General features: G+C 36.5%; 2 protein-coding genes across 2 annotated transcripts in view; both read left to right on the top strand.

Moving 5' to 3' along the window:
* LOC145109233 (patatin-like protein 2) overlaps positions 1-17,447 on the top strand; it is a 34,916-nt gene extending 17,469 nt beyond the window's left edge. Inside the window, exon 6 of the mRNA XM_079046356.1 lies at positions 16,908-17,447. Coding sequence (XP_078902482.1) covers positions 16,908-17,132 — 225 coding nt within the window. The 3' untranslated portion in view covers positions 17,133-17,447. The remainder of the gene's footprint in view (positions 1-16,907) is intronic.
* Positions 17,448-20,834: 3,387 nt separating this feature from the next.
* On the top strand, positions 20,835-23,626 carry LOC145109232 (Phosphoglycerate mutase family protein). Its single transcript, XM_079046355.1, has 7 exons — positions 20,835-21,085; positions 21,245-21,341; positions 21,744-21,794; positions 21,905-22,015; positions 22,115-22,246; positions 22,424-22,499; positions 23,176-23,626. Exons 1-7 carry the CDS (start codon positions 20,859-20,861, stop codon positions 23,400-23,402), a joined length of 921 nt encoding a protein of 306 aa, XP_078902481.1. The 5' UTR covers positions 20,835-20,858; the 3' UTR covers positions 23,403-23,626.
* The last annotated feature ends 3,367 nt before the right edge of the window (positions 23,627-26,993 follow it).

The following is a 26,993-nucleotide window of genomic DNA, read 5'->3' as shown; positions in this document are numbered from 1 at the left end:
CCTATCCTACCCGTTCGGCTAACGACCCTCCACCAATCAAGGAAGCGGTGGGTGAGAGTGGACACCCATTAAACTGCCATTTTATAGGTAGCAACCTTATACCTCCCTTATAGATCGGCTTCGTGAATGAGGCCTACTAACGGTAAGACTAGCTTAATCTTATACATATATAATTAATCTTATAATATTATAATAGTATAAGGGTCGAATTTTAAACTTGTAAAATTCTAGGGTTTAGAATTTAAATATTTCAAAAATTAAACTTTTAATCAAAAATTTAAATTCCAAAAATTGAGGGCAAGTTTTGAAACTTTTCAAAACTAACTAGATCAAATTACAAATAATTTAATTAAACATTTAATTAGTGATTATCTAAATTTTGACATAATCCAATTACATGGCAAGATAATTCAAACAAATAATTCAAATAATTAGGGTTATCATATAAAGCAATAATTATCTAATTAATTTGCAATTATCTACTATTTTGATAAGGATAATCATATAAGTTTAATAAAAATCGGATTTTATTAATCAAAAACATTTTTGGTAATTATCCCAATCCAAAGTAGGCCAAAATCCCGAGATTTGCACTCTAAGCTCTGATACCACTGATAGGTTTTGAGCAAAAAAACATTCCTATGATGTTCATGCAAACCCTAATGCTCGGATCTATGTTTTTCTACTTGTACATGCATAATTGTCCAAGACTTGCATAAACCCTAATCTAGCATATCATAAAAATCAAAATCATCTGTAATAAACTAGTTAGAAAGTTACCTTGATTGTTGCTTGAAGAACTTGAGCCTTTGAGAACCTTAGCACCTCAAATGTCGTGCCTCTAATAGATCACAAACACCAAAACAATTGGAGTAGGCAAAAGAGAGAGGGCAAGGCTAAAAATCGGCTCCTAGAACTCTTAGGGTTATGTGTAGCTGATTTTAGGTGGCCAAGGGTCCCTTTATATATGTGAGGAGTTAGGGTTTCAGTCAAACACTTATCTGGTTGCTTAGGCTCTAAGCAGCCCATAAGAATGTTCTGGAATCCCTACCTTGGACGAATTCTAAGGCCTTATCCCCAAGAATTCGTCCACCCTATCTCTAGGGTTTCCTTACCCTACTTTGCAACTATCCAATAATTACAATATCAGTCCCTTAGCTTTAATTAATATATTTTGATCACAAAATTAATTCCTAATTAATTCTGGACCAATATTAATTAAACAAATATGATTTCTCCTTTAATATATTATTCATATAATATATTAATAAACCATAATAACCTCTTTCTCTATTATTCAACCAGTCAAGATGCTTTGGTGAAGGCAACCCAAAAGGACCATGCTACAATCGGGCCAAGTACATACCAAATATAGTTATGGGCTTAGACACTTAATCCAACAATAAAGGCGGCTTCCGACACTAGCCCAAACCCTTGGCACTACCCCAAACACATACATTACATCCTTCTGACCAAAAATTTGCAAATTCGATCCTACCAACAAACTAAAATGTAGAAATCCTTACCGATTTCTGAAGATGACCACCTCACACACGGTTGTACCACAAGACTCCAACCAAGAGTCTAACTGATAAAGGCTATCCTAGCTTACCTATCAACACTGATCTGATAGATCTCTTGCCCAAACAATGACAAATGACCAACCAACAACGAATAATAACAAGTTTGTTTCACTTCAGGTGAATGCTATAAGACAAGTCGTATTCTTACATTACACCTAGCCCCAAAACGGCATGCGACCTAACCCAATTCTATGAATGTTGTGGCCTTCCCACAGTCTTACAACCACTCTCTTAATTTCCTATCTTGGCTTAATGATTGGTACAAGCCAGACTGTAGTCTTTCAACGCTCCTACAACGGCTTACCTAAACTTAGTGAATGCTACGAGCCAACTTGTAGTCTTATAACGCTTCACAACAGCCTAGCTTAGCCCAATGAGTGCTATGTACCAAACCGTAGCCTTACAACACTTCTGTGATTGCCATGGGCCTCCCCGTGGTCTGGCTAACTATTCACCAAAATACTTAGCTAGAAACAACACAAGTCGAACCTTAGCCGACTCGACCTTATCAGGCGTTTGGGGTCGCGCTTTTAAACCCCGAAGCGTTACACATACAATAACAGATAGGGACGTTCCGATACAACCCTCAACCTGCACCTTTACAAGTACCCAAAATGCACCACTGTCGATGGTTCACGTCTTCAGACAAGACAACCTGATTTCTCAACATTTTCTCCTCTGATTACAACTGAGCGATGAACGTTATTCTTTGCATAAGCCCCGACTTAAACCAAAACTGGCTATTTTCTTGACCTTGGATATGAAACTTCAAGTTGACTCGCACTTGGAAATATTCCCATTCATCCCAAATGATTCTCCCTCACTTGGATTCAACTACACTCTGTCCACCTCATAACCATTCGAATTCCCAAGCCATTCCACAACCTCACTACTCAAGACCACCATCAACTGAGCTTCCAAGGACTAAGATTCCATGACCAAACAATCTAGAGTACGCACACCCTAAAACTAGGATAAACACTTCACTAGGCTCGGCGAAAGATTAATGCATCCAAAGCACTTTCCACTTATATGCCTTCAAAATCTACAAATAACTCAACCGAATGACAAAGAATTAATAAACAAACTATAAAAAATGGATAGATAACCAATCCAATGATCCACCTACTACTGAACAAAACCCATGCAAAAAATGCATCAAAAATAACTCTTCCCCTACTAAAGATAACGATCAACTCAACGAGCTAACTTACCCTTAAATTTTCATTCAGCCCGGGCAGCTCAAGCACCCTTTAAGCCTGATCTTCGATGTTCCAACAAGGAACAGCTGACTACAATGAGATCTTCGCCTAACAGTTCCTGATGCAAGGACCACACACACATCCCTGAAGGCATGAACTTGACAACAACTAATCCTACACTCGCGGTCTGATCAATCCATCATTATCTTGCAACCATGAAGTATCTCTATGAATTCCGAATACAAAAGTCCAACATACTTACACTGCAACTTCCTCAGACCCATTGCACTAAATCCAAAAAAAATCTATCCGGCTACTGATCCTCCAGGAAGAACCCCCAGTTCTCCCCCACTTTAGGATCACTCTAAACTTAGCCGACGTCTCCCATGTCAAATCTTAAAATCGGCTCAACCAAATGCACTCTAAACATGGATCTCGGTATGTAAAATAACATAATATAATCCCTTGAATGATAATAACCATACAATCATAAAGGAAACCTTGAACCTCAGGTGGAGACCTAAACATCTTGAACATTACGTCTCACACATAATCACATAATCATTAACATAATAATAAAAGCAGAAAGGAAATGAATACGATACATACCAGCGACAACATCTGGCAGAGCTCGGGCTTCCTCGACATGTAACTGAAACACTTAGCTCCTCACTACTGGAGCCTCCTCCCTGCCCTTACGACCATCAGTAATCCTTAGTGTAGCTAGAGTAGGTGCCCTCACCGCTTCACTCGTCATTTCTGGGAAATCGGCCTTCTTGCGGCCCACCTGGTTGCAGTGAAAACAAATAGGACTTGATCCCTGAGAACAATCCCTACTAATGTCACACCCCCAAACCGGAACGGCGGAAACGTTCGGGGGCGGAGGACGTCATGTACAGTATCATAACAATTGAATAATAGTAATCAAAGCAACAACAACCATTGTATTAATAGTATAGTGTTTACATTTCATTTTGAATCATACATGATTGACTCCAAAAGTAAATAACAAGTAAAGACTCGAACTACGATGCTCCATCTTCATGAACCTAGTGCGTGTACCTGTCTACTAAGTTCCTGAGAATACAAGTAGGTTTTGAAAGAGTATCAGCATAAAGCTGGTGAGTTCATAAGCATTTAGTTTTGGTGGAAAATGTTCTTTGATCCTTTCGAAAAGTGTTCCTCAAGAAAATCCCATATTTTCTTATGAAAAGCGTGATTAAACCCAATTCCTTCTATGACTTCTTAATTCATACAAGTTACGCATAAACCAATAACGACTAGACAGTCAATTGTGTGGATCTGCCCTAAACCCACAACCAAACAAGGAACAGGGAATGAGGCGGAAACCACACATTTCACCGTCTATCGGGTATTCTTCATACGTAACCCGGATGCATAAACTAATGAGTCATGGAATTAAAATGAATATTCATTAATTGAATGTTAAACCATCTGTTTATGAAATACTGATGTTTACCCTGAAAAATCCTATATTTTCCCTAAGTGTAAGTTATTGAATTATCTGTTCTAAATCGGAAAGTACAAGTATCTACCATACTTATATTGGTTAGGCATTATTCTTTTTGAAAACCCTGGCTACCTCCAGTGATGTATATTAGTCTTATTACATAAATAAAACTATTCGAAAACGTGGTGATCTAAATCTTGAAAGTGTTGTTAATACCCTCCTGTGATCGTTTAGTACATACGAGTCATAGAAACTTAGATCGAACAAACAGTTGATTGGGTGAATCCGCCCTAAGCCCACAACCAAACAAGGAACAGGAAATGAGGCGGAAATCACATATCCCACTGCAAGTCAGATGTTAATCTCATATTACCCTGATGTACATACTAAATCATCACATAGTTACTAACCCTGATGACTGGTTGATAAGTACATTATTACGTGGACGAGTCGTTGTTTCACCTGCGGATTCTTATAACCATACTATGGACGTTCAACACTTAGACGTACTCGGACGTACGTCATGAAAAATGACGTTTGTCACCCCAGGCATGCCTGCCTAACTGTAGCTAGCAGTTCAGGTGCAGGATTGTCACTCCCATATAGATCTATACACAAACTCACGCTCTCCCTCCAGGAGACTCCGGTTACAAGGCATCTCACACTGTAGTTCTCTCAACGAATCCACGAATAATAAAATGAAAACCCTTTTTGTTATTAACATGAATCCTTATAAAATAATATATTTTATTTTATGATTCCTAAGTTCATTTCCTTAGTTTTGAAAACTGCTTTTGCAAGGTTAGTATCTTAACTCCTTTTTGTAAAACTGTTTTCTATATCCGATGTATATTATTAACGGAAATACATTAAACAACATAATATATTTGAACACACGATTACTTGTGCTTTTACTTGTATCCCCCCCTGAAAACATTAAAAACTCGGAAAATGTAGGGGTATGAACTCACCTCGAATAAGTGGTTTGATTGAAGGCTCGACACGGAGGCTGAGTGTCAAGTAAAACCTTGAACACGATTTGATCCTAGTTAACATGTAATGACATATAAAGGAGTCAAATGAAGGTATTTCGCTACTAGATATGACGGGGAACCACTCTAGGGACTTGGAACTACTTGCACTAAGGGTTACAACCTTATAGGATCGAGTAATGAATGTGTGCGGCCACCCTTAAGGTGTGTACGGCCATGGGTGTGCGGCTCATGAGTGTGCGGTCGCACACTCATGAAAAAGTGTGCACATGGAGGTGTTTCAAGGTCCTAAGAAGCATCAAGGAAGTGTTCTAGGCCCCGTGCTTGGTTGGAATGCAAGTTTGATGCCCAACATGATCATCAAAGTGGGTTTGCGGCCATAGGGTGTGTGTGCGGCCGTACAAAGGGGTGTACGGACATACACCCTTCATGTTTATGCCCAATTTGTTGATTTTAAGGTGAAACAAGGCTATGGTCAAGTCCAACTGGAAGATGGGGGTCAAACTCTCACTTTGGAGGGCTTTTAAGGAGTATACGACCACCCTTATGAAGGTGTGCGGCCGTACTCCTTCATATGATGAAGAACATGATGAAACTTTGATGAATCAAGGCTTAGATCATTAGGTCTTTCAAGTATAACAACTAGAGGATGAAATACTCATGTTTTTGAGGCCTTGGAAGGGTTCACGGTTGATGAACTTAAGAGAAATGGTGTGGTGTGCTGCCAAGGAGTGAAAGAAATGAAAGGAAAGGGGTCTACCCTTTATATAAGGGTGGGTGTGTGGCCATGAGGGGTGTGTACGGCCGTACACCCATGTGTGCGGCCGCACACTCCTCCAAAAGGGGTGTATGGCCTGATTTTGTTACTTTGTGACTCGACAACTCATTCCTAATCTCAACCTTGGTTGTACTAAAGCTTAGAACACTTAAATGAACCCTTAAACAGTGCTAAAAGACAACAGGAACGAGTTTAACATTGATTGAATTGACTAGGTGTACAAGATAGGAGTTCCGGGTTGTCACATCATCCCCCCGTTAGAGGGAATTTCGTCCCGAAATTCAAACACGGAATAAAATTCCTGGATTTTAGAAAAAGATAAAGGTTATCACAAGTGTCTCATCGGATAGACGTTTCTATAGGATCGGTAGAGACCTTGGGTTTCATATAACCCTCGCGTTCTCCAGTGAATTCAGATCCTTGCTGGGTGATTTAGCGGATCATCACTGTTGTATCTGCTATTCTGATCTGTGAATGATGTGTAGGTTTGACTTGCCTGGCCACGTTCATCCAACTGGTAGGATGTTCTTTCGTAGTTCTGAGCAACCTTTGTCCTTGAGTTCATGGTAGGACTCATACCTGGTCCATCTACCATTGCCTCATGTACACAAGTCGTATATAATTAAGATTAATAAGACGGTCGGATGGGTGTCACTTCCCTAAGTCCACAACCAAACAAGGAACAGGAGATAGGGCGGAAACACACATCCTAAGTTTGCAGGATCTTAATTATACACCACCCTCGCGTGCACATTTAACATTGATAGGCTAACCTTATGTGTCCCTAGCCTCTGTGCTTGAACTTGACTTGTTGCGCGAGTGGTGTTTCCAAAATGGTCTGCTGAGGGTGCTTAAGGAAGGTTACGGGTGGATACCATACTCCTTGCATGAATATTTTCGAGAGTTTGAGGCGAGATGGAATTTCGGTGTTCGCATCTAGTTTATCGTTATGAGTGACGAGAGTTGTGTTATTCAGTCGGTTTAAGGCAAAGGGTCTCCTCGATGACACGTGGGTTTGGTATAATGCAGAATCAGTCGGACTCAGCGGGAAGACGTCGTGGAGTTTCGGGTTAAGTTAGTTCGGAAAGGGTACTTTGTTAGAACATCGGTGCATCAGGGTGTATTCTCGGTGCTTTCTGTTTCGATTCGGAAATTACTACTACGATAGTTTTGCATTGCCCTTCGTGTGTATTAACTGAAAGATTTTTCTGGTGAATGCTACTTGATATTATGATCCCTATCCAGTCTTTCTATAATCGCTTGGTGTCTACAAGTCATATATAATTAAGAGTGATAAGACAGTCGACTGAGTGACCCTACCTTAAATCCACAACTAGACAAGGAATAGGAAATAAGGCGGAATCACGCACTCTAAGTCTATTGGTTCCTAATTATATATAGCCCTAATGTTTACACCAAGCCGTTATATCTTACCAGAAATAGTATTTAGTTTCTATATATAAACTATGTGCTTAGTTTAGACGAGGAAGAAACTATTATCGTTAGAACTTAATCGTGAAATGGTTTCCTTGAAAATGTAGGTTTGGGAAAAGATTCGAGTTGGAAGACGTACCGCTGCTTTCGGGGGTCTCCGGGGTAGACTCTCCTGCGGTGGTCATTAACACTCTTCCATCTTCACCAGGGTTCCTGACCAAGGGACAATCTCTCCTGAAGTGTCCCGATTCACCACATTCGTGGCAGGTCTGACTTGCTTCCTTAAATGGGACCTGAGAGATTGGTCGTGCCGGTGCCTTACAGGAGCGGATGGTGTGTCCCCTTCGGAGGTAGTTCTTGCAATACAACTTCCGACACCTTTCGATATGATGGAAGTTGCACTTATTACATTTAGGGAGGGTTCCAGCATAACGACTGCCAGGTGCTGAGGTGGTTGGCGTCGGGGCAGCATAGGTTGTACCTGTCTGTTGTTCCTCGGAGGGTTCTTGTGTTGACTGCCTCTTCTTTTTTCTCTCGGACCCTTGATTATCATCGCCTCCTTTTGTTGTCCTATGAACGGGGTCCATTACGCCTTGGAGGATCCCATAGTCCACCAAGGTCCGAGCCAGGCGTTTGGTACTGTCAAACGTAAGAGGTTTTGCCGCTATTACGTTTCCTTGGATTGGAGAAGGTAGTCCCCAAATGAATCTTTCTACCTTCTTACTTTCCGGGGTAATCATCCCAGGGCATAGTGCAGCTAAGTCGCTGAATGGGTCTGTGTAGGCTTCTATGTCTGAGCCTGCCATGGTGAGATTCCACAACTTATGCTCTAGTTTTTTCACTTTGCCCCTCGGGCAGTACTCTTCCAGCATCATCTGTTTCAAATTTTCCTAGCCCATTGCGTTTGCGATTGGAAGAGTCAGTGACTTGACATGGCTATTCCACCATGTAAGGGCTCTGTCAGAGAAAGTGCAGGCAACAAACTTCACTTTGCTCCCTTCTGGACACCCGCAGAGCTCAAAAATCGATTCTGTCTTTTCGAACCATCGCATTAGAGCGATGACTCCCTCACTTCCATCGAAGGATTTGGGTCCGCAAACCATGAAGTCTTTGTATGAGCACTCCCTTGTGCGTCCGTGGTTAGAGTTGTTGGTTCCACTACCCGATCCACTGGTACCACTTGCATTGACCTGTGCCATGACAACTGTCACTGCGGCTGTCACTGTTGCCTGAAAGGCAACCGGGTCATACGGAGGAGGTGGCGGTGGAGGTGCGTTGCTCTTATTTCTGTTCGACTTCTTAGGTGGCATCTTTCTGCTAATAAGACGAAACGAGGGTAAGTACTTAGTGGCTACGAATCGAGTGTTATCTGAATCAAAATGGTCTCGGTTTTGAATGTATCATGTTCTGACTTTTGAAGCAATTCATAACAGAGGTCTATGCAACATAGACTTATGAATTTGATAGTGACTACCCTCTTAATGAAGTTATGGATCTGGTTTACTGATACTAGCGGATATGAAAAAGGCGATAAGCCTAACACATAGTGTGAGCAGTGTAATCACTAACTCACTAGATCATATTAGCTAGTTAATTATTAGTATGACGTATATGGTGCTCTACCACCTGGCGCGCCTCGGGAGGGGTTTCTGTTCTAGTTATGATGGTCCTGAATTCAGCTGTGGGGATTTGTTGTCTCTGAACTTTCCTATAGTTTTCCTATTCACCGCAGCTCCTGCTCCGGTTTCTACTTACAGATCTCCGTCACCTCCTGATGGAGGATTTGTCTCTTCGTATGATTCCTTCTAGGAACCCTCTTTATGAATCCTCTCTAGTTCCTCTTTGATTCCTTTGTTAGCGGTTGGAGTGGCTATCTATATCTAGATTGTTCGTGCGAGAATAGGGATGTCTAGAGAATCCTATGAGGTTAAGTAAACATTTATTCTTTAGTTATTGATGATCCAAACTGGGTCCTCCTATAATCGAGCAGTGCATGCAAGCTGTATATAACCAAGATCAAATAGACCTTCGAATAGGTGATCCTACTCCAAAACCACAACCAAACAAGGAACAGGTAGTAGAGCGTAGATCACCGATTCTGAGTCTATAAGATCCCAATTATACATAACCCTGGAAGCATGCACTTCGCAACTATAGACCTGCCAGTAAAGGTCTTTTGGTTCTTATTCAAGCTTGTTATAGTGCCTAAAATACTCCTATAGTATTTTATCTTTATGTTTTGTTCTAAGGATACCTTTGTGTATGGAGTTAGGTACGTTTTAGACTCGTTGCGACACCACTATCACTCCTAAACACATGTTGGTCGTATCTCGAATAAATATAGTTGATCATGTTATATGTATTCCAGATATGATTACATAACTGCTTAGGTTTGACTGTAGCGTTCAACATCTAAATACTTTTATTCGTTTTGTTCTTACTTGTTCTTATTGTGATACTTGTTCTTAGTATGTATGCTTATTGGTATACTTATCGTAAAATACTTATATTTTAAAAGTATACTTTTAGTCAGAGCACTCCGGCCCCATTGTATTTATAGTTGTATATCTTTTACTGGTTGATATACTAAGTTCACTATAAACAATGCTCTGATACCAATCTGTCACACCCCAAACCGGAACATCGGAAACGTTCGAGGGCGGAGGACGTCATGTACAGTATCACAACAATTGAATAATAGTAATCAAAGCAACAACAACCATTGTATTAATAGTATAGTGTTTACATTTCATTTTAAATCATACATGATTGACCCCAAAAGTAAATAACAAGTAAAGACTCGAACTACGATGCTCCATCTTCATGAACCCAGTGCGTGTACCTGTCTACTAAGGTCCTGAGAATACAAGTAGGTTTTAAAGAGTATCAGCATAAAGCTGGTGAGTTCATAAGCATTTAGTTTTGGTGGAAAATGTTCTTTGATCCTTTCGAAAAGTGTTCCTCAAGAAAATCCCATATTTTCTTATGAAAAGCGTGATTAAACCCAATTCCTTCTATGACTTCTTAATTCATACAAGTTACGCATAAACCAATAACGACTAGACAGTCAATTGTGTGGATCTGCCCTAAACCCACAACCAAACAAGGAACAGGGAATGAGGCGGAAACCACACATTTCACCGTCTATCGGGTATTCTTCATACGTAACCCGGATGCATAAACTAAGGAGTCATGGAATTAAAATGAATATTCATTAATTGAATGTTAAACCATTTGTTTATGAAATACTGATGTTTACCCTGAAAAATCCTATATTTTCCCTAAGTGTAAGTTATTGAATTATCTGTTCTAAATCGGAAAGTACAAGTATCTACCATACTTATATTGGTTAGGCATTATTCTTTTTGAAAACCCTGGCTACCTCCAGTGATGTATATTAGTCTTATTACATAAATAAAACTATTCGAAAACGTGGTGATCTAAATCTTGAAAGTGTTGTTAATACCCTCCTGTGATCGTTTAGTACATACGAGTCATAGAAACTTAGATCGAACAAACAGTTGATTGGGTGAATCCGCCCTAAGCCCACAACCAAACAAGGAACAGGAAATGAGGCGGAAATCACATATCCCACTGCAAGTCAGATGTTAATCTCATATTACCCTGATGTACATACTAAATCATCACATAGTTATTAACCCTGATGACTGGTTGATAAGTACATTATTACGTGGACGAGTCGTTGTTTCACCTGCGGATTCTTATAACCATACTATGGACGTTCAACACTTAGACGTACTCGGACGTACGTCATGAAAAATGACGTTTGTCACCCCAGTCATGCCTGCCTAACTGTAGCTAGCAGTTCATGTGCAGGATTGTCACTCCCATATAGATCTATACACAAACTCACGCTCTCCCTCCAGGAGACTCTGGTTATAAGGCGTCTCACACTGTAGTTCTCTCAACGAATCCACGAATAATAAAATGAAAACCCTTTTTGTTATTAACATGAATCCTTATAAAATAATATATTTTATTTTATGATTCCTAAGTTCATTTCCTTAGTTTTGAAAACTGCTTTTGCAAGGTTAGTATCTTAACTCCTTTTTGTAAAACTGTTTTCTATATCCGATGTATATTATTAACGGAAATACATTAAACAACATAATATATTTGAACACACGATTACTTGTGCTTTTACTTGTATCCCCCCCCCCCCTGAAAACATTAAAAACTTGGAAAATGTAGGGTTATGAACTCACCTTGAATAAGTGGTTTGATTGAAGGCTCGACACGGAGGCTGAGTGTCAAGTAAAAACCTTGAACACGATTTGATCCTAGTTAACATGTAATGACACATAAAGGAGTCAAATGAAGGTATTTCGCTACTAGATATGACGGGGAACCACTCTAGGGACTTGGAACTACTTACACTAAGGGTTAGAACCTTATAGGATCGAGTAAGGAAGGTGTGCGGCCACCCTTAAGGTGTGTACGGCCATGGGTGTGTGGCCCATGAGTGTGCGGCCGCACACTCATGAAAAAGTGTGCATGTGGAGGTGTTTAAAGGTCCTAAGAAGCATCAAGGAAGTGTTCTAGGCCCCGTGCTTGGTTGGAATGCAAGTTTGATGCCCAACATGATCATCAAAGTGGGTTTGCGGCCATAGGGTGTGTGTGCAGCCATACAAAGGGGTGTATGGCCGTACACCCTTCATGTTTATGCCCAATTTGTCGATTTTAAGATGAAACAAGGATAGGGTCAAGTCCAACTGGAAGATGGGGGTCAAACTCTCACTTTGGAGGGCTTTTAAGGAGTGTACGACCACCCTTATGAAGGTGTGCGGCCGTACTCCTTCATATGATGAAGAACATGATGAAACTTTGATGAATCAAGGCTTAGATCATTAGGTCTTTCAAGTATAACAACTAGAGGATGAAATACTCACGTTTTTTAGGCCTTGGAAGGGTTCACGGTTGATGAACTTGAGAGAAATGGTGTGGTGTGCTGCCAATGAGTGAAAGGAATGAAAGGAAAGGAGTCTACCCTTTATATAAGGGTGGGTGTGTGTCCATGAGGGGTGTCTACGGCCGTATACCCATGTGTGCGGCCGCACACTCCTCCAAAAGGGGTGTATGGCCTGATTTTGTTACTTTGTGACTCGACAACTCATTCCTAATCTCAACCTTGGTTGTACTAAAGCTTAGAACACTTAAACGAACCCTTAAACAGTGCTAAAAGACAACAGGAACGAGTTTAACATTGATTGAATTGACTAGGTGTACAAGATAGGAGTTCCGGGTTGTCACAACTAATATGACCAATCCCACCGTACTTGTAGCAGCCCACACCTCTAGATCGACACATCCCATCGTGGGTTTTCCCGCACTTGCCGTAATGGCCCTTTTCTGGTGAATCAAAAGTCTTGGGCTTCTTCACTGAGCCTTTGTTGTTTGAACCGAAACTGGAGTCCGCTTCATCTGAAGCTCTAACTCAATCTTCTGCTCCTGTTCTCTGGTAAGCATATCCTCCAAGGTCTTGCAACTCAATAGGCTCACAAAATCCTGGATATCATCCCTCAACATATCATGGTACCTTGTCTTCTTCATCGCTGCATCCACAACATATTGCGGAGCCATTAAAGCCCTATCCCTGAAATTGGCAGTGATCTCTGCCACAATCTCCGTCGTCTGGCGAAGGTCCAAAAACTCCCTCGCCAACTGTTGCACCTCAATGCCAGGTAAAAACTCCACCCTAAACCTTGACACAAATCAGTCCAAGACATGGCCGCCACGACCTCATCTCCCAAAGAGTGACCAACCTCCTCCCACCAGTCGCGGGCTCCATCCGTTAGAAAGCATGATGAAAATACCACATTCGATCCCAGAGGGAAAAAGCTAGTCCGCTGAGCATTCTCCATGTCCGCAATCCATCGTCTACTAGCAATAGGGTCCTTCTTCCTGAAGAACTCTGGGGCTCCGTAAGCCTTGAACTCCCGAAAAGAGAGAGTCTGCGCCCCGATCTGACCAACCACAATCTCTGCATGAAAAGCCCCAAGTCGATCATCCAACAACTCCATGATCCCATCCTTGATAGTACCACACATTACAAGATTCACTTCTAAAATACTGTGATCGGTCTTAGATGTAATAAACCTGTGTATCCACTCATCAATCGGCTCAACACCATAGCCTGAGCCTGAACCAGAACCAGAACCTCCTCCATAAGTGCTCGTCACCATACTGAAAAGACAAACATACAAATGATCAAAACATACCCTAAGAATGCCTCATCCTACATGCTTCTCAGAATCCTCGTAACTTTCCTTGATTCGAGTATGGATCCTGTTCATTCAACAGTATGGGCCCAACACTACCTTACACACCTATCCAGACTATCCTCAAGAATCATCCCGAATCCTTTATGTCACTTACTTATAATAATACTCCCAAAACGCGCTAAATAGTGCACCATTCACACTAAAGCACTTCCTAGGCTCTTATAGGATCCCACATCACCCTTACATCAGCTGCTGAAAAACTCCTACTAGTGTCAACTAACTATTTTATGAATACAATTACATGCAACAAAACTTAAATAATCTTTCGACTAAAAGACTCAACCCTACAATGGTTGGACTTAAACAAGAGCTGCGCAATAGGGCCAAATCAATCACTCTAAAATTATTCGACATTTGTAGCATGTAACTTAACGTATTCACTTAATAGTTAACTTATATCAATATGAGTCCTACAAAGTACAAAGCAAGCAACATTCGAGTAGTAAAACTCTATAGGCCACAAAACATCAAAATGCATCCTTCCTAATAAGCATTCTATCATGCAACCCTGAACAAATCCTTATGCTAACTTCTAGCATGCAAAACATTCTATAACATATATAACATATCAACATGTACGTGTATTTTGGGAATCACTTACTTGAGCTCGAATGATTGCATGCATCGCACTCTCTTTTCTTTGTAAAATTATTTTTAGAAAATTTGTTTTTCTTTCAAAAAGATTATCAATCCCTCAGTTTGAGCTTAGACATACCCGAGAGTGTGCCTGAACCCCTCAAACCAAGACTCTGATACGAACTTATAACATCCCAAAAATACCAACAACAATTTTTTTTTAAACCATCAAATCCATATACCCATTTGTTCAAAAACCAACCAGAGTAAAATGAATCTTTCAATCATCATAGTAGAACAATAACAATCAGTGTGGAAAACCCATCAGGGGATGTTGTGTAGTCACACCAGGCTCTTCCCTTTGGAACTAGAAGTACCTGAAAATGTTTAAACCACAAAACCGTAAGCACAAAGCTCAGTGAGTTCCCCTAAATACCACATACCATACATAATATATGGAATGCTATGGGCCACCCATAGAATTATTGTCACTATCAACCATAATCCAAGTCATGGTATTTTCTTGCCACACCAGGAGCCAAATCTTAGTCTTACATACAAGTGCTAAGAGCCTCCTGATCTTCCATGCAAGCATCACAAAGATAACTAGCATCCTACATATAACTATCGGGGCCAAACCCTGGTCTTGCATATAATTGGCAGGATCCATCACCTGGTCTTTCATTCATATGTTAGGGGCCACCGCGTGATCTTCCATGCAAGTATAACAGAAACAACTAACACCCTACATAATATAGTGAGTAGACTCACCTTGCCGACGTAGCCAACATCTAACAACTCTCACAGCCAAAGAACGGGTGCTAAAGACCTCCTACAAAAACCACACAAGGTAAACCCTTAGTCTACCTTCTAAAACTAGAAACTTGACCAAAAATAACCCATGCCAATAGTCAACGGTCAAGGTCAAAGTCAACATTCAACATCACCAATAGCTAATACTCACGTCGTGACCAACCCATGGTCACGTCGTGGCTAACAACTCAACCCTGATCCAAAGAATCCAAATTCAAATAACTCAGCCGCGATCAACACCATTGTCACGTCGTGATGACCATGCCCTCGAGTCGTGACAGAGAGTCCATCCAAAATAATCGGGAAAACTCATTGTCATGTTGTGACCCCCATATGGCCACGTCGTGACTACAATAACTTGGGACAACTTAATGCATCCAGTCATTAATCCTTTAAGCTATACATTCCAAATTTCCAAAGGACATTCTTACTCCAAAAACATCCTAAAAATCGATGCTTTATAGACATGCATGTCAAATGCATGTCTTGATCTCACATTAGGTCAAAATGATGAAGAAATGGAACCACAATCACATGAATGTCTTTAAAACTTAGTCAAACTTCAAATCCAACAAACATAACCCTCAAGGGACATCAAGGACCCATAAAGTTGCCAACTTTATGGAATCCTTCCATCCAAACATCCACAACATGAAGAAAAAGGGACAAGAAGCCTAGATCTAGAAACTATCAACATAAAGTTTGAATCTTGAACACTTACAATGGTATAAAAATGGCTCAAATACAAACTCCAAGCTTGCCAAGAGGTTATCTACACCATAAGGGCCTTCTTCTTCCTTCCAAGAGCACCAAAACACCAAGAATATGCTCACAAATGAAAATGAGGGTATTAGGGTTTGCTTCAAGGTTCTAGAGGGTGATGGAGGCTGGAAATGAAGCCCTAAATCCGAGATTAGGGGTTTAATTACGAAGGAAACCATAAAAAATCATGGACTTGGGCTGCATCTATAGTTACGTTGTGACCATACTCATGTCACATAGTGACATCCTTCCGGATACGCGTTCTCATTTTGGCATGTCATGTCGTAACCTCCCTATGGTCACGTTGTGACACATGGTTTTTCCCCAAAAACCATGCCTTTGACTCATTTATGCCCTAAACTGATCCATTCTGGAAGATGTGTTGTACAATTTTAAATTAGCAAAAGTTTATTTTTAAAGAAAAAATGTTATGTTTTATTTTATTTTATATTTTCTAATTTAATTAAATAAAAACTAGTGTTGTGGCAAGTGGGTTGAGTGAGTTGGGAAAGATAAGGTTTCCAAATGTTGTGGGTTGAGAAAGATGGAAGAGAGAAAAGTGAGAAAAACAGATGTGACAGTGAGTTGAGTGGGTTGAGAGTGAAGAACTCCCTCCACCCTAATAAGGAAAACAAAAGGAAAGTATATTGCTAATCTTGCATTTAACCTGATGAGAATTAGATAAACATTTAATAGGCCCTGTTTGTTTCCTAGTGCTATCTAGAGATATAACGTTCAACTAAATATTTGAGAAAATGGTTTTTACACACCTAGGGAAGTAGAAAAAAGTAAATAATAAACTAGATCATTTTGTAAAATGTTGCGAATTATTTGGAAAAAACTTATTCTGGTTTTCTCTATTAAACTGCAAAAATCTACATAAGTCATGTCAATATTGAGTAAAATATTTCAAAAGAAAGCCTCATTACATTCCTAAAGTAAGGTCTTTCAAGCTTGAATGGTCGTATAATTGTGTATTTTTGAATTTTGGCAGGAAGACAACTTGATAGGAGACACGTCATCAGTCGATATTGCGACGGATGAGAACATGAAGGCACTTGAGGACGTAGGAATAAAACTGTTGAATGAGAAGGTGTCAAGAGTAGATTTAGAAACCGGAATTTTTCAAGAAGTCGAATCTGAAGGGACAAATTCCGAAGCTTTGACACGGTTGGCCAGATTGCTTTGTGAGGAGCGAAAACGTCGCCAAAGTAAATAATTTGTCCTGATTTTGAGCTCAAAATAGTAGGGATTAGTGATGAGTTCATATAATTAAAATCTCCTTTAACGAGTTTTTTTTAAAAACAATCATGTAAATTATTTGCATTCGATGGATTTGTGTAATAAATCGTCTTCCAAAATTATTTGGATGATGTAATATGATAATATCTGTAGATTCCTAGGATTTATGAAATATGAATGTTAAGGGTTAATTATTGACAAAATTAGAAAATAACAAAAATAAGGGAATGTATCTAATAAAATGGTAACCTTATTTATTTATTTATTTATTTTATTTTTATTTTTACTGAAATGGCTGTTTGTTTAGCAAGGAAACCACAACAAAACTGGTTTATTTTTTTTTTTCCGTGAAATAGTTTTTTTTTATTGCCCACGACAAAAGAAATCTTCAAAAATGAAAAGGAAAAAAAATCTATAAAAGTTTTTCCAAATTTGCAATCTAAAATACAATTTGGCGGTGCTATGAAAAAAAAACATTTAATATTTTTAGTGGGTGTGACTATTCAAAAATCAGTTTTTATGAAACGTTCATTTTTGTAGTTTTAACCGCCATGCCACCGCCTTGCTACCACCACCGGACCACCATGTGAGAGTGGCTCATGTTCCAGCCCTAGTAATCTTCAGGTAAGACTTAGGTGCTGTTTGTTTTTTCTGAGGCAAAATGTCTGCAGTCTGCGGACCACATCTGTAGACCTCTGCAGCAGAAGAGGTGGACCAAACGTCTGCAGTCTGAAAAAAAAGATTGTTTTTTTTTTTTTAACATCTGCAGGCTACTAAAATAAACTAAAATCTAAATAAACTGATTTTTTTTAAACTACAAAGTGATTTTTTAATATATTTATGACTTTGTTATAAATAATTAACAAATCTAAATCAACTTTATGTATTATTGTATAAAAAGTGAAAATAAAAATGATACAAATTAACGTATATATTTAATAAAAACCAACAATTTTGGTCGTAAAGTTATTCCTAAACATCGTAATTAAAAATCAAAGAATTTGATATGTAAATGAATGATAAACTTCGATTTTTTTCAATTAAATCAATTAAAAACGTGCCATAAATATTTTTTCTAAGAAATTGACGATGTTTTATTAGATAATGTTTTATAAAATTTGGCACAAAAAATATAAGAATATATATTTTTTTCATATTTATATAAACAACTTCAACGACAGTATAATAAACTTTTATTTATAAATTTGTCAAAAATATAATGTTTGTGTCGTCGAACTTTTTCTTTTAAGTATTGTAACTTTTTTTTTCAAATTGTTTATCACTAATAAAGTTGGAATAAATATAAATTCAAAAAAACTAAAAAAAATAAAATAAAGTATATGTGTTTTTTTAGGCTAGAAGATGTCTGAAAATGTTAGAAGACTCTGGTCCACGTCTGCACCAAGAAGAGGGCGTGCAGACATTTTTAGGTCTGCAGTTTTCAAAAAAACAAACAGTTTGCGAAGGCTAATGTCTGCGCGTGGTCTGCGCCGCGCAGACAGAAGAGGCCACGAAGATCTGCGGACAAAAAACAAACACCACCTTAATGGGTTAAGTTGTTAACCCTATTGAAAGTTATGATTTTATGCAAAACCCTCATATTGTTAATCATTTTCAAGCCAAGTTATTAATCAGTTAAGCCATCTTTTATCAACATCTTGATGCACTAAATATGGCATTTATAATAACCGAAAGTATTAAGAAGCTTTGTCATTAAATGCTTAGTGGTTAGGGTAACAGTTGACTTAATAACTTATTGCTATAAAATCATGAATATGCCCCAAACTTCTAAAAATCATAATATATATATATATATATATATATATATATATATATATATATATATATATATATATATATAGATCGTTTGAGAGTAATTTATATCGTTGAAAAGGTATGAATGTCTACTACCCTTCCTCTATAACGTACACAAATATATTTTTTATTTTTGTTATAATATTTCATTATATTTTAGTATTGATGACAGTGATTAGGGGTGACAAATGGGACCATCGTATCGTGTTTTTTGTTTGACACGACACGAAATGACAAAGTTTTATATAACACGAATACGACACGACACACTCTCGTGTTTTTTTTAACTAACTCGAAAACGAACTGATTAAAAAACAACAAACACGACAAGACATGACAAAGATAAAATAAAATAAAAATTAGTTTATTTAATTAATACGTAATTATATATAACACAACAAACACGAAAACCATGAAAAATACAACAGACAAATGTTAAATCATGTTAATTTTGTGTCGAATTTTGAAAACGAACACGACATGACATCGTGTTTTTTATACTTGACACGAACACAAATTCAAATTTAAGTTTCGTCACGGATCAAGAAAAAAAATTAGGGTATGCAATATTAAATGACCCACTACATAATTTTACGGGTGTCATGATATAATCAATAACTAGGTGTAAGACCCATGTATTACATGAGTTCATTTTAAAGAAAAAAAATATGAAATTCTAAACATTTGAGAAGTTTGAATTTATAAGAAAAAAATAGAAAAATACTGAATTATTAAAATTAAATTATTTTTTTTCTTTAAATTAAACAAATAATTTAGATAAATAAATAAAGTAAACTAATAAAACTTTAATTTAGAAAATTTGAAATTAGAAGGAAATCAATTAATGAAATTGATATGCATTTATTATTATATTTATTGCAATTATTACATTTAAATATTATGTGAAAATTAATAAAATGAAAAAAGCCACAAACTACCATGTGAGAAAAAAAATTAATTGAAAATAACCACAAAATGACATGTGACCAAATCAATGAAAATGTGACATGTGACAAAAAATTCTTTAATTATTAGGGAGGATATTAAATGATAAAATATAACCATTAAATTACATCTTCACAATAAATTTGACACATAAATATTTATAAAAATTCAATTGCAAAAACTACAATCACAAACTATATATTGCAAAAAAAATAAGACTAACATACAATGTTAATATATATTTTTTTTAATACGAAACATCTTTATAAAATATTATCAGGACGGTTCCACTATGGTGCCCATAGTGGCACCGGCAATCCCTTATTTTTTCGGATACAGTGTAAAATTTTCGAATTTTTTGTTTTTTCTACATTTGTGCCACTACGTAAAAGGAAAAATATGCCACTGGCAACACCTACTACAAAATCCTGGGTCCGTCCCTGAATGTTATTGTATTTTTTTAACATCAAATATGTTATCAGTTAATAGTGGATAAATACAAGACTGCAAGACATAACTTACGGTTTCAATAAGGCTTTTAAAAAAAGGGACTATATGATTTAAAGTACAGTAGGCTAAGGCGTTAGACACAATACATGTATCATCACAGTATCAATTTTATATTCGGACTAAGTTCAAAAGCAAAGCAACAGTATCAATTTTATACACAGTACATGTATCATCACAGTTTGAGGATTGAAAAAGATGATTCTTTATGTTGAAGATTAAGAAAGATGAGAAATATGAAAAATGATACGAAAGAGAAAAACTGAATAATGAATTTAAACAAAAAAGTAAAGTAACAAGCGGCCATAATGAACAAAAGTTTTGAAAGGGGGTTGTAATGAATTTATAACAAACACCAGGGGGTCATCTGTAATATCCATTGAGTAGCGTGTAACTTGTAAACTGTTTAAACAGACCTAATTCCGATGAAAGGGGAATGAGTACACTGCGAACCTGGTGTCATTTAGAATCATCAGCCATTTCTCTACCACCATTGATCTCTCGTCACAGTATTGTAAAGCTTTCAAACCTTCACGGAGCCAACAACCGGAATCGGATCCTGTGGTGGCCAAGAACACAGTTCGTAAGCTTCTCCGTCGCGCTTCAACCAATCCCTCTTCTTCTCACGGCTGTCTTTACTTTAATGGCCAATACTCATTTCAGGTTAGTATAACAGTTAAGCAAATATCATCTACATATGATCGATACAGGTTATCATGTATGTATTGATGTGTGGATTGGTGCACCTACATTTCGATAATTTCTAGGGCTTAATGATCTTTTGAACTTATCAACTCTGCTTACTTTCCTTTTCAATTGCAGTGGTGATGCTGAACTCAATTCTGTTGATCGGAGTTTTACTGAGATCGTAGTTGTACGTCATGGTGAGACGGAGTGGAATGCCGAGAAAAGAATCCAGGTTTTATCGAACTTCTAACTTGGATGTAATTGATTAATAGTTAGTGATCAATTATTAACTTTCCTCTTTTTATTGATACATAGTTGTTTATGCCAATATGCCTCTAGTAATCTGATCTCCTTGCAAATACCTAATCTGTTAATCCATCACAAAATGTAGTATGATGAGTTCCTAATTTTTGTTCCCCTGTGCTAAGTATCTTTCATACATGTATACATACTTATGTGTAAATACATAAACCACATCTTCATTTGATTATTGAGCAAATCCATCATCTTTTAAGTGAAGTCATTTGTTTTTAAGCTTTGGAAAGAATAGAATAGAGTCTAACATTACTTGATGAACCTTTTCCTATAATCTTTCATGGCTCTTCTAAGAATTTTCATTCTTTATGTTGACCAGGGACACTTAGATATTGACCTAAATGATGTTGGGAGACAGCAAGCAGTTGCAGTAAGTTACCTCTGATACTGTGAATGTGCATCATTCTATTACTATTTATTTACATAATGCTTTTTACTCAAACTTTTTTTTATTAAATTAAAAATCTTATTATCTTAAAGGTGGCTGAAAGATTAAGTGGAGAATCCAAAATCTCTGCGATATATTCTTCAGACCTGAAAAGAGCTCTTGAAACTGCTGAAACAATAGCAAACAGATGTGGAGGGCTTCAGGTATGATTCCAAATTTCTAATTCCCACTTATAAATTCTTCACATAGTTTTTAAAATCGTTCAAAAAACCATATTTCACTACTAAACTATTTTATTTTAGGTTATTCAAGATCAAACCCTTAGAGAGAGACATTTAGGTGATCTTCAAGGTCTTGTATATAGTGAAGCACCAAAAATTAAAACCAAAGCATATGAAGCTCTTCAGTCTCGACACACTAACGTTGAAATCCCTGTAAGTACACACTTCATTTGTGAAAATAAAAATAAAAATAAAACACATTAATGTAAATATATTGCTATTATGGGTAAAGAAATGTAAAAAAATAAAGTACATTGTCTATATTGGTAATCAGAGTAAAGTATGTTTCTATTTTTAGCAATTTTCCCTTTTAATCTATTATTTGTACAGGGTGGTGGTGAAAGTCTAGATCAACTCTATAAACGTTGCACATCTTCATTACAAACAATTGCTAGTAAACATCGAGGTAATAAATTATAAAATGAGAAACCTCAGGGACCATTTTTGCAATTTTGTCTATATATTAATTACCAAATATGGTTTGTGAGTGGAAGTTACTATTCATTTTGATTTTTTACTTTTTTCCAGACCAAAAATGGCTAAATCCAGATCACATTACAACTTTTACAACGTATAATATAAGACGCAATATAAACATCTCTCTCGAAATTTTGATCTAACAGTTTTCATCTTTCGTAATTTTAAAGTTAAATTGTTGGTATTTTATAAGTTGCGATTTTGGTCCCTTACTATATTTTAAAGTTACGTTCTTTGTCCCTTACATAATTTCTTTTTATAGGTTTCGTTTTTATTAATTACAAAGGAGTTAGTTCTCTGCACAGGGTGAATTAAATACTAGTTTATATCAAATTACAAATTTGGTCCAAAATTTTGAAATCTTTGCAATAATCGTCCTTAAGTTTGCATTTGGTTGCGGATATAGTCCCTCCAACAACGAAATACAAGTCTTCAAAGAAATATTTTGGCCAAACTTGCGATTTTGATTAAAGTCCAGGGGCTAAATCCACTATTTAATGTAAACTGAAGGAAGATTTCAAAAAATGGACCAAACTTGTGATTTTGAGTAAAGTACAAGGACCAAATTTGTAACTTGTCAATAATTTATAATTTTTTTTTGACAGGGGAGAGGGTGGTGGTGGTGACACATGGCGGTGTGATCCGGGCACTTCACCAACGGGCTTATACAGGAAGCGGGCAGCGGGCAGGAAGGATACTGAATGTTTCGGTCAATGTTCTTCACTTATCAGATCCTGACCGATGGGTGATCAAGTCATGGGGGGATGTGAGTCATCTTAATGGGGCTGGGTATTTGGATTCGGGTTTTGGTGGTGATAGAACTTCGGGGTAGTTTTGTCATTTTCTACATTGAATATTTAATCATGAATAGATTGATTACAATATTAAAAAATTTAAAATCTTGGAATTATTGGAACGAATTAATGTTTGAAGTTGATTTGTGTGTGATCCCATTAGTTGGGGGAATAATGATTTGGTTGAACGAAATTAGGTCGACATTGACCTTTGCACATGGTTACATATGGATATGACTTGGACTATTCTCGTGTTTTAGTGTCAGAAGTTTGCCTAAAATGCATTATTAGATGTGATTTATTTATTTATTTGTAATTTTAGCTGTAATTTTATAAAAAAGTTTTATTTAAGTATTTATTTGTAACACTTTCCTGATTTGGGACATAAATGAGTCAAGGAGTGTTTGTGAGATTAGGAAAATATCTTTGAAACAAAACTCGTATAAATATTTTTCTCCACTTACATACGCTTGATTTTAATCTTGTTGGTGTGATACTAATTATCTTGAAAATTTTAGTGTTGTATTGTATATCAAGAGAAAGAGAGAGATCCATACTTAAATCTTTGTGTTCCTTATGGTTGATTCAAATTTTTTGGTTGTAATCTTGTATTTTCTATGCTTGTTTTCATTTGAGTTGTAAAAGTATTGCATGTAGTTACCCACTAATAGACTTGCTTTTTCTAAAGCCTTGTTCTAGTGATTGTGAGATTTTATCAAGTAAACTAACTCCTTGGATCATATTCTTTAAAATTGAATCCAAATGTTAATGAGGTGCATACATAACTAACTTGTATGTCTAACTTATACTCCAACACCTTCTCATAAAAACTATTTGTTTGGATTGCATGACCTCGTTGAATTGACGTGCAACATTTCATCCTTTTATCAACACCTTGACATCATCAAAGATTCAACGTGTTGTTTTGGTTAAGAAAATAAAAATACTACCACACCGCTATCGTATTGTTAGAATTATAAAATAAAAGTTACAAAAAATAATAAATTCACCAATAATATAGTAACATTTTTAATAAAAAAAGTAGAAAAGATTACAAATTTGGTCTAGGGTTTTTGACATAAAAATCCTTAAGTTTTGTGATTTTTGTCGGTTTTGCCCCTGCAACGATTTTAGGTGCATTAAAGCCCAATATTTTCAAACTTTTTTTCATTTTCGCCATTTAGCCGGTTACCCTTTCCACAACACGTAATTTTCGCTTAGGTGGCGGTAAGTGGGCCTTTCGCTGACACGGGGCTGACGTGGCTCTGACATGGCTAGCCACCTCAGCGTATCCTTCCCTTAAGAAAAAAATTCTCTAAAATCTAGATGAATCGTGGAAAAGGGTTTCGAACCCTCGCCTAGCCCCAAAATGCCAACGCGAATGCCAGAATGACAAACGATTTTTTATGAAATAATTGATGAACTTATATATATACACTATCACGAAACCGTAATAATAACTTAAATTTTTTTTTTGTTTTTTATATAAAACGTATTTGATAATGTTTAAACTTATAAAAACATATTCTTTAACGTTTTACACATATTCAAATAAATTTAGCATATTTATTTGTATATATTATGTATAAGTTTTTTAAATAAAAAAATTATAGGTATAAATGTTATTTTTAAGTAAAAAAACATAAATAATAGGTTTTAAAGGTAAAATAAAATTTTAAATGTTTTTATATATTGAAAAAGATATTTATATATGTTAAAAAATATACCGTCAATAACGATATATATATATATATATATATATATATATATATATATATATATATATATATATATATATATATATATATATATATATATATATATACAAATTTGTACATTTGTATACGTTATAAAATATAATTATTTGTATTTGATAGGCATAATTATATATTTATTTCATATAAAAATAATAAGAATATGAAATTCTATACGTTAAAAAATATTTTTTTTGTACGTTAAAGATACGTTTGAAGATTAATAAATACGTTTTATGTAAGAATAAAAATAGAATAATAATAATAATAATAATAATAATAATAATAATAATAATAATAATTATTATTATTATTATTATTATTATTATTATTATTATTTAATGTAAAAAATAATTAATGCACAATATATACAATTATTCGGCAATAAACACTGGAAAATTGTCCGGCTTGGTGGTTTCGGCGCTGCCCAGCTCTGGAGTGGGCGAGGGTTCGAACCCTTCTATGAGCATGCACTTTTTCTATTTTGTGTATATTAAATTAAAGGAAGAAAATGCTGACGTAGCTAGCCACGTCATCAACCAGGCCTACTCACCGCCACCTAAGCGAAAATGACCTGCTGTGGAGAGGGTAACCGGCTAAATGGCGAAAATGAAAAAAAGTTTGAAAATATTGGGCTTTAACGCATCTAAAATCGTTGCAGGGACAAAACCGACAAAAATTACAAAATTTAAGGACTTTTATGTCAAAAGCCCTTTGGTCTATGTGATTTGCTCTTTGGTTCCGGTCCAAAGGCTTTTAAAACCGTGGATATTAAATTAAAGGAAGAAAATGCTGACGTAGCTAGCCACGTCATCAACCAGGCCTACTCACCGCCACCTAAGCGAAAATGACCTGCTGTGGAGAGGGTAACCGGCTAAATGGCGAAAATGAAAAAAAGTTTGAAAATATTGGGCTTTAACGCATCTAAATCGTTGCAGGGACAAAACCGACAAAAATTGCAAAATTTAAGGACTTTTATGTCAAAAGCCCTTTGGTCTATGTGGTTTGCTCTTTGGTTCCGGTCCAAAGGCTTTTAAAACTGTGGATATGGTTTTTTGGGCCTACTTTTATTGTAGATTTGGTTCCCAAAGATAACATCGGTTAAATCTCATTCGTTAAAACCACATCGACCTCTTATGTGAGGGAGAGTTGTCTTTTCATCTTTGCTGACATTATGGGAACATAAGAAAGCCTATACTCAAGCTTATACCCTTTAGATTTTAGTTGGTCTTTTATTTTCTTTATCATACATTCTTATTCTTAAACCATATAAAACCCTGACTCTAAATAACATTCTAGATCATCACAACTACATTTGTTTAAAGATGGTTTTTCAAATGTAGACAATTCGACCACTATGACAACAATTTGATACAAGAGCCATATATGGTTAGTTCTTTAGTCTTAATTAATGAGTTGATTATAAATAAAAAATGAGAAAAAAAATGATTGTGGTAAGGAAAGTTACTAATTTCCTTTTTCTTTTTTCTATTTTGTCTTGACCAGAAGCAAATCTTTACATGTTTTCTATAGAGCTTCATGGTGGGAAATTCACAATATTATGAGGATAGACAACCTAGGTTGTAACATCCATAAAATTCGATCCAATTTAAAACTTTTTAAAACATTTCAAAACACATGATTATTACAAACTTGTTTTCAAAATAGTATTTTGTCAGAGTATCCCAAAATCAAATCATAAAATGTGAGGAGCGGTACGATCACGCATTTTCCTTCCCGCGATCATCAGAAGTACCTGAAACAATAATCGATAAATGTAAGCTCGAAGGCTTAGCGAGTTACCCCCAAAATACCAACGCCATACAATCATAATCATATCATATAACATATAAGCAAACAACATGCATAATGAGC

Source organism: Lactuca virosa, chromosome 4 (genome assembly GCF_052849685.1).
Source record: "Lactuca virosa cultivar CGN04683 chromosome 4, Lactuca_virosa_CGN04683_v6, whole genome shotgun sequence".
NCBI classification, from domain to species: domain Eukaryota; kingdom Viridiplantae; phylum Streptophyta; class Magnoliopsida; order Asterales; family Asteraceae; genus Lactuca; species Lactuca virosa.
The sequence above is the reverse complement of the archived record's forward strand: the minus strand, read 5'-3'. Positions and strand labels throughout refer to the sequence as shown.

What these genes read in the sequence shown, in the direction of transcription:
- LOC145109232 (XM_079046355.1), top strand. Translation starts at nt 20,859, where the DNA reads ATGAGTACACTGCGAACCTGGTGTCATTTAGAATCATCAGCCATTTCT. An exon ending in ACACTAACGTTGAAATCCCT is followed by an intron (nt 22,247 to 22,423) that starts GTAAGTACACAC and finishes TTATTTGTACAG; the next exon opens with GGTGGTGGTGAAAGTCTAGA. An exon ending in AATTGCTAGTAAACATCGAG is followed by an intron (nt 22,500 to 23,175) that starts GTAATAAATTAT and finishes TTTTTTTGACAG; the next exon opens with GGGAGAGGGTGGTGGTGGTG.